Here is a 15,002-nt window from a genome sequence, read left to right as displayed (position 1 = left end):
ATAATATATAAAAACTCGGGAGTGATTCAAAAATAAAGGTGAAAACGGCTGTGTTTGTCCACGGGTGATTTGCGCTCATGATTCGAGGTGCTGTGAAAAATAGCAGATATCTGGTAGCTCCAAATATCGATAGGATTTCTTATAATCTTTTTCTCTCGCGTTAAAAAAAAAATAAAACGGTTTTGTAAAAATAACTTCTTATAGGATTTCGGGTTTGTAATTTTAGTATGGAAAAGTGGTATTGATTTTGGTGAAAATTTGAAAAATCGGGTAAAAAAACGTGCTCAAAGCGGGATTTCTTTAGTAAAAAAGAATGGAATTTTTAGCAGTATGGAAGAATATGTCTAACAAGCATTAAGAGATGTATCCATATAGGAGAAAGTGCTAGACCAAGAATATAGCTCCACCTGGACTAATGGTCTACCCCGGAGAGGGGTGACGGTAACGGGCATATATGGGTGTCAGGTGAAAGGTACCCTTAAAAAAGGCAACCAGGGGTGGCGCAGGCATACGTGATCAGAACATGAGGCCAAATGTACCAGGATAAAGGGTGCGACCAAAGGTCTTGGAAAGAGCAAGTAAGGCGGGGTGGTTCCGGACCATTGAGGTGTTCTTGAAGGTGTAACCAGCGGCCTTGGAAAGGACATAGACGGGAGGAGTTACAATATATGGACGTGAAAAGCGGGACTGTGTGCTTTTGGGGAAAGGATAGAGGATTTCACGGGAAGGGATAAATCATGGGACACCGGTTTGAAGTAGATAGCCATGGTTACTAATAACGGACAACCTCTGTTAAATGGAACGACCAGAAAATGAGGGGGGGAAAGTATGTGAATGAGCCAGTTTTGTATATAATTAATTAAAGTCAGATTCTCGTTTAATAGGCGTGAGGCAAAACGATTAATGTATTATTATACATAGCAATATGAGGACCATATATGTAAAGAGTACATATATAGGCCGAATTCCGGATCAAAATTGTGGGGGGGGTAGGGGGGGGGTCCTAGGAGAGTTATTTTTTACGGTTTTATGGATGACTGAATTAGTTAATTGTGGTTTGTTGCTCTAAGGGATACCCGGCTTTGGTTTACAAGAACAACGCTTTTAGACTTAAGCTATTAGAGCAGGTAAGATTTGAGATTTTGTTTTCTGTTAGGCCCAGTATTGGATTGGCTACAAAGAATATGAAGTATAGAATTGAGGCTAGCTGTCCGATTTCTGTGAATGGCGGTTCTACTGGTTTGGTGGCGGCTCAAGTGATAATAGTGAATGTGGTAATAAAAGATCAAAATGTGAGTTGTATGAAGGGTCGGAATATTATAGATCGAGTGTGGGCGGTGTGGGTGTAGGGTATTGTGAATAGGATGGTGATGGATAAGACTAAGGCGAGGGCTCCGCCGAGTTTATTTGGGATTGATCGAAGAATTCCGTAGGCAAATAAGAAGTATCATTCAGGTTTGATGTGTTGGGGGGTAGTTATGGGGTTGGCTTTTGAGAAGTTTTCTGGATCGTTTAAGATATTGGGGTAGAATGAAAGGATGATAAATAGTAGGGTGATTATTGTTGTTAGTATAAGGGTGTCTTTGTAGGAGTGGTAGGGGTGAAATGGGATTTTGTCGATGTCTGAGTTTGTCCCCAGGGGGTTACTGGAGCCCTCATTATGAAGGAGTAGAATGTGGATTGAAGATATTGAAATAATGGCGAATGGGAGGATGAAATGGAGAGCAAAGAATCGGGTTAGTGTGGGGTCACTAATTGCAAAGCCTCCCCATAATCAGGTAGTTAGGGTTGTTCCTAGATAGGGGACAGCGGTTAGGAGATTTGTGATTACGGTTGCTGCTCAGAATGATATCTGTCCTCATGGTAGTACGTAGCCAAAGAAAGCAGTGGCCATTAGGATGATTAAGAGGGTGGTGCCTGATAGTCATACTTCTTTATTGAGGTACGATCCGTAGTAGACTCCTCGTGCAATGTGGGTGTAGATGCAAATAAAAAATAGGGATGCGCCGATGGCGTGTGTGTTTTGTATGATTCAGCCGTAAGGAACGTCTCGGGAGATGTGGGTGATGGATGAGAAGGCCAGGGTAATATTGGCTGTGTAGTGGATTGCTAGGAAGAACCCAGTTACAGTTTGGATTATTAAGCAAGTAAGTAGTATTGATCCAAAGTTTCATCAGGTTGAGATATTTGATCCTACTGGGAGCAGGTTAAATAGTTTGAGTGTGTGTTGGTGGGACATGTTTTTGTAGTTGATGTACAACGGTGGTTTTTCAGGCCGCAGGACTCTAAAGAGTAAAAATAATGTTTTTAGTGGAGTATCTGCTTTGTTTTATTTTGGCTTTAGTGTTTTTTGGTGTTGTGGTCTTAAGTTTTGCTGTTGTACCTTATCAGGGGGTTGTTTCTTTAGTGGGAATCTCCTTTTTTTGTTGTGTTGCTATGGTCGTAATGGGTCGTACTTATGCGGCATTGGTGATGTATATTGTGTATTTGGGTGGGCTAGTCGTAGTTTTTGGTTATTGTGTGAGTGTGGAAAAGGGTGAGGTGGTTGTTGGTGTTAGTGGGTTTTGATATTTTGTTGTGTTTTTGGGTGTAGCGGGGGTAGTGTGTATGTTAATATTAGTTCTCGGGGGTGGTGGGCAAGGTTTATTGGTTTATTCGGGGTGGGAGGACTGGGTGTGTTTAGAGGTGAATGGTTATGGTGTTTTTTATTGTGGGGGCGGGGTAGGGTTAGTGGTGTGTGCTTGAGGTTTAGTTGTGGCCTTGTTTTCTGTTTTGGTGGTTTTAGGTTGGACTCGGTTAGGTGGCTTCCGTCCTTTTAGGCGGGGACCAGGATTAGTGAGATAAGTAGGGTAAGGGTAAATGTAGTTATGTAGTTTTTGATTATGTTCTTTTGTTGTGTTGAGAGGAGGGCTAGTTGGATAAATGTTTTACTGAGGCCCTTGGGGCCTCAGTATTCTAGGGCTCACAAATCTATAAGTTCTGTTGAGATTTGTTGGCTTGATTTTAGTATACTTATTGTTATGGTTCGGTGTGGAATATTGAAGAATGCTAGTTGATTAAAGAATAGATTAATAGTTGATGATTTTTTGGGGGGGCGGGGTAAGGTTGTTTGTAGAAAGTCTTTTGATAGAGCGATTCCTAGTACTGTCATAATTAATGCTGTGAGTTTTACTGTCTTTGGTATTGTTATTATAGGCGGGGTTTGTAGGGTTGATAACTTAGTAATGCTACCAATAAGGATGGAGGCAAGGGTGAGACGTGTTAGTGGGGGTACAGTGCTTTTAACCTCTTTGTGAGGATTAATGTTGATGTGTGATGGTCCTGTTAGAATGAGTAGGATAATTTGTATACTGTAGGAGGCAGAGAGGATTGTAGCGATTAATGTGATTGTTAGGGCTCATAGGTTTACGTAGGAGTTGGTTATGGTTTCGATGATGGTGTCTTTTGAGTAAAAGCCCGAAAGGAAGGGCATGCCTATTAATGAGAGGCTGGCAATGATGGTGAATGATGAGGTTATAGGTGCAGTTTTTAGTAGGTTGCCTATTATTCGAAGATCTTGTTCGTTATTTAGATTGTGGATGAATGAGCCGGAACAAAGGAATAAGAGGGCTTTGAAAAAGGAGTGCATAGTTATGTGGAGGAAGGCGAGGGTTGGTTGGTTTAGTCCAAGCATTGTTATTATTAACCCCAGTTGGCTTGTGGTTGATAGTGCGATAATTTTTTTAATATCGTGTTGTGAGATCGCTGCAGCTGCTGCAAACATGGTTGTTGTTGCCCCAAGGATTAAGCATGCTGTTTTTATAGTGTGGCTGTTGTTAAGGATGGGGTGGAGTCGGATTAGTAGAAATACTCCGGCTACTACCATGGTGCTAGAGTGGAGGAGGGCTGATACGGGTGTGGGGCCCTCTATTGCTGCTGGAAGTCATGGGTGGAGGCTGAATTGTGCAGATTTTCCTATGGCTGCCGCTATTAGGCCAATTGTAGGGATTAGATTTGTTATTTTATACTGAATTAGTAGTTCTTGTATGTTTATTGAGGAGAAAGTGATAAGTCAGGTGGTAGTGATGATGAGTCCGATATCTCCGATTCGATTGTAGATAATGGCTTGTAGGGCTGCTGTGTTAGCGTTTGATCGTGCCCCTCATCATCCGATTAGGAGGAAGGATATAATTCCTACGCCCTCTCAGCCGATAAAGAGTTGATATATGTTGTTGGCTGTAATGATGATTATTATTGTGATCAGAAATGTGATTAAATATTTAATGAATTTGGTGATATTAGGGTCGGATGCTATATATCAGATGGAGAATTCAGTGATAGACCATGTAATAAATAATGCTATTGGGATAAAGGTTAGTGATAGTGTGTCTAGTGTGATGGTAATGTTGATGTTTTCTGTTGGGGTGGTAATTAGGGGAAGTAGTGTTATTGTTAGTTCGCAGTTGTCATTTAGTAGCGAGTTGAGGGGAATCGTGCTGATTATAAATGTCAATATTAGGGTGTGTTTGGTGTTGTTTAGGTTGTGTTTGGAGAGGGGTAGTATTGTAGATATGATTAGGGAAAAGAAGATAGTTAGGATAATGGTTGGTGCGACTAGGTTCATTTTCTATTACTTGGATTTGCACCAAGAGCCTTGGCGCCTAAGACCAGTGGAGTGACTGTTCTCCTTTAATAGAAGAGAGGGCTGGTATTCTACCAGATTGAAGAGTTAGCAGGTCTTTTAAACCTCTCGGTGTGTGAGGTGATATCTATTTTCAGGGTCACAACTTGATATTTTTTTTAAATTACACACACTTCTAATGATTAATTCTGGTTTTATAGAGATTATTACGAGTGGAATAATGTGTAGGGTTATTAATAGGTGTTCTCGTGAGTGTGTTGGTTCCGTTTGGTTGTCAAGTAGAGTTGGTCCTATTTGTGTTGATAGGAATATGTGTAGGGAGTAGGAGGCGGTGATTAGTATTGATAATCCGAGTAGGATGATAGTTGTTGGACATCAGTTGAATAGGGAAGATATAATTAGTAGTTCACTTGTGAAGTTAAGGGCGGGGGGGGTGGCAATGTTTATGAGGTTGGTTAGTAGTCATCAGGTTGTGGTTATAGGGAGAATGTTGTGGAATCCTCGTGTTAGAATTAGGATTCGGGTGTGTGTGCGTTCATAGGTTGTGTTGGCTAGACAGAAGAGTGCTGAGGAGGTAAAGCCGTGAGCGATTATTAGGGCTATGGCTCCGGATAGGCTCCATGGTGTTTGAATGATGATTGCGGCTACTACTAGGCCTATGTGACTGATGGAGGAGTAGGCGATTAGGGATTTTAGGTCTGTCTGTTGCAGGCATGTTAGGTTGGCTAGGATGGCCCCCCATAGGGCCAGTACGATGAATGGGAGGAACATATCTGTTTTTGTTGTGGGCAGGACTTGTATTATGCGGATGATGCCATATCCTCCAAGTTTTAATAGAATTGCGGCTAGGACTATTGAGCCGGCGATTGGGGCTTCTACGTGGGCTTTTGGGAGTCAGAGGTGTAGTCCGTAAATAGGTATTTTTGCTAGAAATGCGGTTAGGCAGGCTAGTCATAGTAGGAGGCTAGTTCATTGGTTTGGGGGGTGCAGTAGTTGGAGGAAGGGGGTTGGGGTATTTGTTGAGTTATTGATAAAAATAATGGCTATAAGTAGTGGTAATGAGGTTGTTAGTGTATATAATATAAAGTATGTTCCTGCGGTTAGTCGTTCTGTTTGTTGTCCTCATCGTGTGATGATGATTAGGGTGGGGATCAGGGTGGCTTCGAATATGATATATATTAGGGTTAGGTTGGATGCTATGAATGTTGTTGAAATAAATAGTTGTAAGAGGGTGAGTGTTGTTAGGAAGATTCGTTGTCGTTGTAGGGGTTCTTTGATTATTGCGTGTTGGCTAGCGATGGTTATTAGTGGAAGGAGTCAAAAAGATAGTGTAAGTAGAGGTGATGAGATATGGTCTAGGCTTAGAAGTATGTTTGATTTAGGTTCTAGTAGGGTTAGGCTTAGTAATGCTAGTATAAATATATAAGAGGTTGTTGTTGGGTATAGCATTTTGGGTTTTAGGGTAAGAATTGTTGGAATTAATATTGTTGTTATTATGAGGATTTTAAGCATTAAAGGAGGTTTAAGTTTTTTAGGAAGTCGTTTCCGTGAGTTCGTGTGATTGCGACGACTAGGCTGAGGCCCACTGCTGCCCCGCAGACAGAGATAGTTAGCAGGATAATTGGTATTGGGGCTTGTGATAGGGTTAGTGAGGTTGAGGTGTACGTGACTAGTAGTATAAATAGAAGAATTATTATTGTTTCGATACATATAAGTGCTAGTATAAGGTGCTTGTGTTGTGTGGATAGGCTTAAGATAGTAGTTATGAAGGCTATAGCAAGAATAGTTTTGGTTAATTCCATTATTGGGGCTTAATTAGTTAAGTTCTTTTGAGTCGAAATCAAATATCTGGTTAGACTACCCCGACATTCTGTTCATTCTAGTCCGCCCTGGAGTCATTCGTATACGAGGCCTAGTGTTAGGATAATTAGAAGGGCCGTGGTTATAGTTATGGTAGTGGTTGTTGGGTTTGTATTAATGCTTCAAGGGATGGGAAGGAGTAAGACAATTTCTAAGTCAAATAGAATAAATAGGATTGCAACCAGGAAGAATTGGATGGAGATGGGGGAGCGTGCATTGCCTAATGGATCAAATCCGCACTCATAGGGGGAAAGTTTGTTAATATCCGGTTTTGTTGGTATTAGGGCATTGATGGCGAATAAGAGGGTTGCTGTTGCTGTGGCTATGATGATAAGGAGAGTGAGGCTAATTATTTCTTCCCTGTGGGGGCCTTATGCTTGGAGGGCATTTATACTTGTATACTAAAGAAATATGAGCCTCATCAGTATACTGAGACGTATAGGAATAGTCAGACAATGTCTACGAAGTGTCAGTATCAGATTGCGGCTTCATATCCAAAGTGGTGGGTAGTTGTAAAGTGAAATTGTATGAGGCGTATTAGGCAGATTATTAAGAAGGAGGTTCCGATTATTACGTGGAGGCCGTGGAAGCCTGTGGCTACAAAAAATAGTGAGCCGTATACGCTATCAGAGATGGTAAATGGTGTTTCTATATATTCTGATACTTGGAGGGCTGTGAAATAGACCCCAAGAAGAATGGTAATTATTAGTGCGTATGTAGCTTCTTTTTTATTTCCTTTTATCATAGTGTGGTGTGATCATGTAATGGTTGCGCCGGATGAAAGTAGAACTGCGGTGTTGAGTAGGGGAACATCTATTGGGTTTAGTGGGATGATCCCGGCCGGGGGTCATTCTGCGCCAAGTTCTGGTGTAGGTACGAGGCTGACATGGTAGAGGGTTCAAAAGAAGCCTAGGAAGAAGAATACCTCTGATGTGATGAATAGAATTATACCGTACCGTATGTTTTTTTGTACGCCTAAAGTATGGTGTCCTTGGTAGGTGCCCTCTCGGATGACGTCTCGTCATCATTGAATGAGGGTAAGTGTGAGAGTGAGAAGCCCTAGTTTTAATACCAGGGTTGAAGTCGTGTGGAATCACAGGGCTAGTCCTGAAGCTAGAAGTAAGGAGCCCGCTGCTCCGGTCAAGGGTCATGGGCTTGGGTCGACTATGTGATATTGGTGTAGTTGGTGAGTCATTATGTATTTTCTTGTAGATATAGGATGATTAGAAGGACAAAGACATAGGCTTGGATGCAGGCTACTGCTAGTTCTAGGAGTGTGAGTAGGGACAACAGGATAAATGTTAATGAGCTGATGGAGATGTAGGTGTTAATAAGGTTGATGGTGGTGGAGCTTACTATTGTTATAAGGAGATGGCCGGCGGTAATGTTGGCTGTTAGTCGCACCCCTAGTGCGATGGGTCGTATTAATAGGCTAACTGTTTCAATTAGGATTATAAATGGAATTAGTGGGGTTGGAGAGCCCTCTGGTAGAAGATGGGCTAGTGTTATAGACAGTTTGTTTTTTAGGCCGGTAATAACGGTAGCTAGTCATAGGGGGAGGGCTAGGGCCATATTTATTGATAGTTGGGAGGTTGATGTGAAGGTGTATGGTAGTAGACTTAGTAGATTAGATAGTAGGATTATGAGGATGAGGCTGGCTAGTATGCGGGATCATTTTTGTCCTTCTGGGGTGAGTTGGCTTGTTATGTTTGATATGAACATTTTTAAGAATAGGGTGGTGACGGTTATTATGCGATTTCCGATAAGTTTTGGTTTGTGGTAGATTAGGAAAAATGGGATTATGATTGATAGTGGGGTTGTGGGGATTAGGATAAGTTCTGGGCTTGTGAATTGTTCGAATATGGTTATGTTCATGGTGAGTGCGGTGTCGTTGATTTGAGACTTAAAGCGGCTTGTTTTTTTGGTTTGGTGATTAATATAAAGGTTTTAATTTTTAGTGTAATTAGGGTAAGAGTTAGTCAGGTTCATAGGTAAACCGTAAGGATATGTACAATGTCTAGTTGTGGCATTCACTAAGGAAAGCATTATTCCTCCTCAGCTTAAAAGGCTGATGCTATATAAGCTTCTTAGCGATTGTTCTGAGGCTAATCATTGTTCGAAGTGGTATAAGGGGACAGCTTCTGCTGCGATAGGCATAAAGCTGTGATTTGCTCCGCAAATTTCGGAGCACTGACCGAAAAATACTCCGGTCCGAGATGTTGCTAGTGGAATTTGATTTAGGCGTCCTGGTACGGCGTCTACTTTAATACCTAAGGATGGGATTGCTCATGAGTGGAGCACGTCTTCTGCGGTTACTACAATTCGGGTTTGCAGGCCTGCCGGTATAACCATGCGGTGGTCGACTTCAAGCAGGCGGGGTGAGCCCTTTGGAAGATTGTGTGTTTGTAGTATATAGGAGTCGTACGAAATGTGGGTTTCGTCCGAGTATTCGTAGTTTCAGTATCATTGATGGCCAGTGGTTTTAATTGTGAGATAGGGGTCGAATACTTCTTCTATTAGATACAGGGATCGGACTGATGGGAGGGCTGTTAGGATGAGAATTATGATTGGGGCGGCTGTTCATGCGGCTTCTAGTTGTTCTACCTCTTCTGAGGGGTCGTTGTGGGTTAAGGTTGTTGCAGTTGCGGTGATAGTAAATATTAGGATTACTAGTGTTATTAGGCATGTAAGAAGAAGGACGTGGTCGTGTAGGAATACGACTTCTTCTATTGTTGGGCCTAGAGCTTCTTGTAGTGATAGTTGGGTTGCGTGGGGCATTGAGAACCACAGATGCTGTTATTTGACTATGACAAAGTCATGTAATATGTTTACTAGGTTCTCGGGAGGAAAGCATAAGTGTGCGGTTAACTTGAAATTAACAAGTGGTAGTTGAAATCTGCCTCTTCTCGGGTCAGGGCCACTGTATATATGAGAGATATTCTCGGATTGGGGCATATGTATTATTTGGTATAAAAGTAGGCTCGGTGTGGGTATGGTGTGGGGGGGGCGTTCCGTATAGTCATTCGATGTGAGTTTTTTTTCCAAGTTGGAGTGCTGGTTTACGTTTGTATGTGAACGCTTCTCAGATAATAAATAGTGATATTAGTACTGCGACTAGGGAGATTGTTGAGCCAATTGATGAGATGGTGTTTCATAGGGTGAAGGCATCTGGGAAGTCTGAGTATCGGCGAGGCATTCCGGATAGTCCTAGGAAGTGTTGTGGGAAGAATGTTATGTTGACGCCTAGGAATATTACTCAGAATTGAGTCTTAGTTAGAGTTTGATTTAGGGAATATCCTGTAAATAGGGGGAATCAGTGGGTGAGGCCTCCCATGATGGCGAATACTGCTCCTATGGATAAAACATAGTGGAAGTGTGCTACGACATAATAGGTGTCATGGAGTACAATATCTAGGGATGAGTTTGCTAGGATAATTCCGGTTATACCGCCCACGGTGAACAGGAAGATGAATCCCAGGGCTCAATAGACTGGGGTTTGTCATTTAATGTGTCCTCCGGTGAGGGTGGCTAGTCAGCCAAAGACTTTGATTCCTGTTGGGATTGCGATAATTATTGTGGCTGCTGTAAAGTAGGCACGGCTGTCGATGTCTAGGCCTACAGTAAATATATGGTGGGCTCAGACTACAAAGCCCAGGATTGCGATGGATATTATTGCTCAGATTATGCTGGTGTATCCAAATGTGTTTTTTTTCCCTGTGTAGAAGGTGATGATGCTAGAGATAATGCCGAAGCCGGGCAGGATTAGGATATATACTTCCGGGTGGCCAAAGAATCAGAATAAGTGCTGGAATAGAACGGGGTCGCCGCCCCCGCAGGGGTCAAAGAAGGTTGTATTTAAGTTTCGATCTGTTAGGAGTATGGTGATTGCTGCTGCGAGTACGGGTAATGCTAGGAGTAGTATAATTGCGGTAATTATAACTGATCAAACGAATAGGGGCATGTTAAATATTGGTATGGACTTAGGTTTTATATTGATGCATGTGGTGATGAAGTTGATTGCTCCGAGGATTGATGAGGCTCCTGCTAGATGGAGTGAGAAGATGGCCAGGTCTACTGATGGGCCTGAGTGAACTAAATTTCCGGAAAGAGGGGGATAGACGGTTCAACCTGTTCCTGCGCCAGCTTCTACGTAAGAAGAGGATAGTAGTAAGAGTAGTGCTGGTGGCAGCAGTCAAAAGCTTATATTGTTTATTCGGGGGAAGGCTATGTCGGGGGTTCCTAGCATTAAGGGAATTAGTCAGTTTCCAAAACCCCCGATTATGATGGGTATAACTATGAAGAAAATTATGATGAATGCGTGGGCGGTTACTAATACATTAAAGATTTGGTCGCTGCCAAATAGGGATCCCGGCTGTGTCAATTCTATACGTATTAGAATGCTTAGGCAGGCCCCGATAAGACCGGATCATGCACCAAATATAAGGTATAGGGTTCCGATATCTTTGTGGTTTGTTGAAAATAGTCAACGGGTAATGTACACGGGTAGTATGGCTGATTTAAGCGGTAAACTGTAAATTTACACATAGGTAATTCCTTGCTATCAGGCCTCGAGGTGTCATCATGTCAGACTGCAAATCTGAAGTCGGCCTACCGCCCGGGGCTTCTCCGTTTTTTCCCCCCCCCAAAAAACGGAGAAGGTAGGTTAAAGTCCGTTGGTTTGGACAGCTAGTTGTTAATTAGTTTTTTGCGGGATCGAGGCCTGCTAATCTAGGGGAGCTTTAGTTTAGTTAAAATATCTGTGTTGCAAGCAGAGGATGTAGTGATACTGCAAGTTCTAGCAGAAACTAAAGTAGTGCTTTATTTGGAGCTTTGAAGGCGTTCCTAGTTTAATATAACTTAAGTTTCTATATGTTTGGTGAGAGTGGCAGGAGTAATATTATTATGGTCGCTAGTGTGGTTGATAGAAGGGGGTGTGTTTTGTGTGATGATCGTCATTTTATTTGTGTGGTGGATGTGTGGGGGGGTATAGTTATGGTTAGAATATAGGTTAGTCGGATATAGACATAAAGGCTGGGAAGGGAGGATATGGCTATGAGGGTGGCTTCTGTCGTTAGGTTGAGGGCGGCTATTTTGTTTAGGATGAGTCATTTTGGTATAAATCCTGTGAGAGGGGGTAGGCCGGCAAGAGATAGGATGATTAGTAGTGTGATTAGTATAAGGTGTGGGGAGGTAGTTCATATGATTCCTATATCTTTGATAGTTGTTGTCGATGATGTGTTTAGTGTGAGAAAGATGGGGGTGGTGGTTATTGTGTAAATTAGAAAGGTGAGAGTGGAGATGTTTGGTGCTAGGGTGATAGTAGCGAGGATTCAGCCTGTGTGGGCGATTGATGAGAAGGCTAAAAGTTTTCGGAGTTGGGTTTGGTTAAGTCCCCCTACCCCCCCCACAATTACGGACAGGATTGCTGATGAGCTTAGGATTGTTAGGTTGGTGTTGTTGTGGTTTATTATTAGAATGCTAAGGGGGGCGATTTTTTGTCAGGTTAGAATAATTAGAGTTGTTAGTGTTGTAGTGCCTTGTGCTACTTCTGGGAGTCAGAAGTGGAATGGTGCTGCTGCTATTTTTATTATTAGAGCTAAGGTGATGATTTTTATGGTTGTAGTTTCTGTGGTGAGGGAAATTTCTCAATTTGAGGTGTTTAGTGCGTTTATGGTTGTTGCGAATAGGATAGTCATGGAGGCAAGAGTTTGTGTAAGGAAGTATTTTGTTGTTGCCTCTGTTGCTCGAGGGTGGTGGGGTTTGGAGATTATTGGTACTATAGATAGGGTATTAATTTCTAGGCAGACTCAGGCTATAAGTCAGTGTGTTGTTGTAGTGGTTAATAGGGTGCTTATGATGATGCTGGCTGTAATGGTTATTAGTGATATTGGGTTGATTAGTAAAGGTCCTGTGGACATTTTCGGGGTATGGGCCCGGTAGCTTTTTTAGCTGACTTTACTTAGAAAATATTATAAGGTAGTATTAGAAGTTTTGGGCTTCTAAGTTCAAGTTCGAATCTTGGTTTTCTAGTATTAAGGAGATGATTCGAACATCTGTGTTGAGGTTTTAAGCCTTTTGCATGGCCGTGCTTTGCTACCTTAATATATAAAAACTCGGGAGTGATTCAAAAATAAAGGTGAAAACGGCTGTGTTTGTCCACGGGTGATTTGCGCTCATGATTCGAGGTGCTGTGAAAAATAGCAGATATCTGGTAGCTCCAAATATCGATAGGATTTCTTATAATCTTTTTCTCTCGCGTTAAAAAAAAAATAAAACGGTTTTGTAAAAATAACTTCTTATAGGATTTCGGGTTTGTAATTTTAGTATGGAAAAGTGGTATTGATTTTGGTGAAAATTTGAAAAATCGGGTAAAAAAACGTGCTCAAAGCGGGATTTCTTTAGTAAAAAAGAATGGAATTTTTAGCAGTATGGAAGAATATGTCTAACAAGCATTAAGAGATGTATCCATATAGGAGAAAGTGCTAGACCAAGAATATAGCTCCACCTGGACTAATGGTCTACCCCGGAGAGGGGTGACGGTAACGGGCATATATGGGTGTCAGGTGAAAGGTACCCTTAAAAAAGGCAACCAGGGGTGGCGCAGGCATACGTGATCAGAACATGAGGCCAAATGTACCAGGATAAAGGGTGCGACCAAAGGTCTTGGAAAGAGCAAGTAAGGCGGGGTGGTTCCGGACCATTGAGGTGTTCTTGAAGGTGTAACCAGCGGCCTTGGAAAGGACATAGACGGGAGGAGTTACAATATATGGACGTGAAAAGCGGGACTGTGTGCTTTTGGGGAAAGGATAGAGGATTTCACGGGAAGGGATAAATCATGGGACACCGGTTTGAAGTAGATAGCCATGGTTACTAATAACGGACAACCTATGTTAAATGGAACGACCAGAAAATGAGGGGGGGAAAGTATGTGAATGAGCCAGTTTTGTATATAATTAATTAAAGTCAGATTCTCGTTTAATAGGCGTGAGGCAAAACGATTAATGTATTATTATACATAGCAATATGAGGACCATATATGTAAAGAGTACATATATAGGCCGAATTCCGGATCAAAATTGTGGGGGGGGTAGGGGGGGGGTCCTAGGAGAGTTATTTTTTACGGTTTTATGGATTTTTCAGAGAGTAGTTTAAAGTAGTAAAATACTGGCTTTGGGGGCCAGGGATGGAAGACCCTCTTTGATGTGGGAAGTGGGGGTAGTGGTTCCCGTATCTACTCTATCAAGGTAGTCCTTGTGTTCTCAGGCACGCTTCCATTGTGGGGGGATCCCGCAGAATGTTGTTGTTGTAAATAAGTTAAGTAGGCATATAGCTAGGGTGAGTGGAAGGTATTGTTTTCATAGTAGGTGTATTAGTTGGTCATATCGAAATCGTGGGTATGAGGCACGGATTCATAGGAATAGTGTTGTTATTAATATTGTCTTTATTATTAGGTTTATTGTGAATAGTTCTGGGCTTGAGGTTCCTGGGTTTATAAATATTATGGCTGAGAGGGTGTTTATTAGTAAGATGTTAGTATATTCGGCTAGGAAAAGTAGGGCAAATGGTCCGGCTGAGAACTCTAGGTTGAATCCGGAGACTAGTTCTGACTCTCCCTCTGCTAGGTCGAATGGAGATCGATTGGTTTCTGCTAGGGTAGAGGTAAATCATATTATGGCTAGGGGTCAGGATGCAAATAGGAGTCAAGAGTGTTCTTGTACTTCTGTGAAGGAGGATAGGGAGTAGTTTCCCGAGATAGTGGCTAGTGAGATGATAATTAGTCCTAATGTTACTTCGTAAGAGATGATTTGAGCCACGGCCCGCATTGCGCCTATTAGAGGATATTTTGAGTTTGATGACCATCCGGATCATAGAATAGCGTATGTGAATATGCCAGATATGGCTATAATGAAGAGTAAACCGAGGTTTATATTGGTTAGTGCGTTTGGTATGGGTATTGGTGCTCAAGAGATTAGGGCTAGAGATAGGGCTATGATTGGGGAGAGTGTGAATAGGATCGGAGATGAAAGGGTTGGTTTGGTCGTTTCTTTTGTAATTAGTTTTAAACCATCTGCGATGGGTTGTAGTAGTCCTAGGGGCCCTACCAGGTTAGGGCCTTTACGTAGTTGCATGTATCCTAGTAGTTTTCGTTCTAAAAGGGTGAGGAATGCGACTGCGATGAGAATAGGGAGGATATATAGTAGGGGGTTTATGATGCTAAGTAGGGTTGGAATTATTAAGGTTCAGTCGTCCTTAATTAACCTTATCTAGGTTTGTAGTGAGATGTTTGTTAATAGGTCTTGTATTTTGTGATTAAAGCGTGCGTGTGGCATTGGCTTTGCTGTGCCGGTCCTTTCGTACTAGGCGAAGCGTTGCATAGATAGAAACTGACCTGGATTGCTCCGGTCTGAACTCAGATCACGTAGGACTGTTAATCGTTGAACAAACGAACCTTTAGTAACGGTTGCATTACTGGGATGTCCTGATCCAACATCGAGGTCGTAAACCTTCTTTTTGATATGGG

At 42.1% G+C, this 15,002-nt stretch overlaps 13 protein-coding genes across 13 annotated transcripts, besides 24 other annotated features; 1 reads left to right on the top strand and 12 right to left on the bottom strand. All coding sequences in view use genetic code 2, as the record gives it.

Moving 5' to 3' along the window:
* Window positions 1–2: 2 nt before the first annotated feature.
* Window positions 3–1,058: a sequence feature (control region 1).
* Window positions 1,059–1,125, bottom strand: a tRNA (tRNA-Thr).
* On the bottom strand, window positions 1,126–2,239 carry CYTB (cytochrome b). Its single transcript has one exon. A coding segment is annotated over exon 1 (1,114 nt).
* Window positions 2,239–2,301, top strand: a tRNA (tRNA-Glu).
* On the top strand, window positions 2,302–2,820 carry ND6 (NADH dehydrogenase subunit 6). Its single transcript has one exon. It carries the CDS (start codon window positions 2,302–2,304, stop codon window positions 2,818–2,820), a length of 519 nt encoding a protein of 172 aa, YP_008081111.1.
* On the bottom strand, window positions 2,816–4,603 carry ND5 (NADH dehydrogenase subunit 5). Its single transcript has one exon. It carries the CDS (start codon window positions 4,601–4,603, stop codon window positions 2,816–2,818), a length of 1,788 nt encoding a protein of 595 aa, YP_008081110.1.
* Window positions 4,604–4,676, bottom strand: a tRNA (tRNA-Leu).
* Window positions 4,677–4,731, bottom strand: a tRNA (tRNA-Ser).
* Window positions 4,732–4,794, bottom strand: a tRNA (tRNA-His).
* Window position 4,795: 1 nt separating this feature from the next.
* On the bottom strand, window positions 4,796–6,133 carry ND4 (NADH dehydrogenase subunit 4). The gene has a single exon. The coding sequence runs from the start codon at window positions 6,131–6,133 to the stop codon at window positions 4,796–4,798; it is 1,338 nt and encodes a 445-aa protein (YP_008081109.1).
* On the bottom strand, window positions 6,133–6,423 carry ND4L (NADH dehydrogenase subunit 4L). The gene has a single exon. It carries the CDS (start codon window positions 6,421–6,423, stop codon window positions 6,133–6,135), a length of 291 nt encoding a protein of 96 aa, YP_008081108.1.
* Window positions 6,424–6,488, bottom strand: a tRNA (tRNA-Arg).
* Window positions 6,489–6,831, bottom strand: ND3 (NADH dehydrogenase subunit 3). The gene has a single exon. A coding segment is annotated over exon 1 (343 nt).
* Window positions 6,832–6,892, bottom strand: a tRNA (tRNA-Gly).
* Window positions 6,893–7,676, bottom strand: COX3 (cytochrome c oxidase subunit III). The gene has a single exon. A coding segment is annotated over exon 1 (784 nt).
* ATP6 (ATP synthase F0 subunit 6) lies at window positions 7,676–8,356 on the bottom strand. Its single transcript has one exon. The coding sequence runs from the start codon at window positions 8,354–8,356 to the stop codon at window positions 7,676–7,678; it is 681 nt and encodes a 226-aa protein (YP_008081105.1).
* ATP8 (ATP synthase F0 subunit 8) lies at window positions 8,347–8,511 on the bottom strand. The gene has a single exon. It carries the CDS (start codon window positions 8,509–8,511, stop codon window positions 8,347–8,349), a length of 165 nt encoding a protein of 54 aa, YP_008081104.1.
* Window positions 8,512–8,574, bottom strand: a tRNA (tRNA-Lys).
* On the bottom strand, window positions 8,575–9,259 carry COX2 (cytochrome c oxidase subunit II). The gene has a single exon. A coding segment is annotated over exon 1 (685 nt).
* Window positions 9,260–9,322, bottom strand: a tRNA (tRNA-Asp).
* Window positions 9,323–9,390, top strand: a tRNA (tRNA-Ser).
* COX1 (cytochrome c oxidase subunit I) lies at window positions 9,381–10,982 on the bottom strand. The gene has a single exon. It carries the CDS (start codon window positions 10,980–10,982, stop codon window positions 9,381–9,383), a length of 1,602 nt encoding a protein of 533 aa, YP_008081102.1.
* Window position 10,983: 1 nt separating this feature from the next.
* Window positions 10,984–11,045, top strand: a tRNA (tRNA-Tyr).
* Window positions 11,046–11,105, top strand: a tRNA (tRNA-Cys).
* Window positions 11,104–11,138: an origin of replication (origin of light strand replication).
* Window positions 11,139–11,140: 2 nt separating this feature from the next.
* Window positions 11,141–11,214, top strand: a tRNA (tRNA-Asn).
* Window positions 11,215–11,278, top strand: a tRNA (tRNA-Ala).
* Window position 11,279: 1 nt separating this feature from the next.
* Window positions 11,280–11,348, bottom strand: a tRNA (tRNA-Trp).
* On the bottom strand, window positions 11,349–12,378 carry ND2 (NADH dehydrogenase subunit 2). Its single transcript has one exon. A coding segment is annotated over exon 1 (1,030 nt).
* Window positions 12,379–12,441, bottom strand: a tRNA (tRNA-Met).
* Window positions 12,442–12,511, top strand: a tRNA (tRNA-Gln).
* Window positions 12,512–12,584, bottom strand: a tRNA (tRNA-Leu).
* Window positions 12,585–13,618: a sequence feature (control region 2).
* Window positions 13,619–13,682, top strand: a tRNA (tRNA-Pro).
* Window positions 13,683–13,685: 3 nt separating this feature from the next.
* Window positions 13,686–13,754, bottom strand: a tRNA (tRNA-Ile).
* On the bottom strand, window positions 13,755–14,715 carry ND1 (NADH dehydrogenase subunit 1). Its single transcript has one exon. A coding segment is annotated over exon 1 (961 nt).
* Window positions 14,716–15,002, bottom strand: part of an rRNA (l-rRNA) that runs on past the window's edge.

The sequence above is a fragment of the mitochondrial genome of Protobothrops mucrosquamatus (genome assembly GCF_001527695.2).
Source record: "Protobothrops mucrosquamatus mitochondrion, complete genome".
Taxonomy (NCBI): Eukaryota; Metazoa; Chordata; class Lepidosauria; order Squamata; family Viperidae; genus Protobothrops; species Protobothrops mucrosquamatus.
The sequence above is the reverse complement of the archived record's forward strand: the minus strand, read 5'-3'. Positions and strand labels throughout refer to the sequence as shown.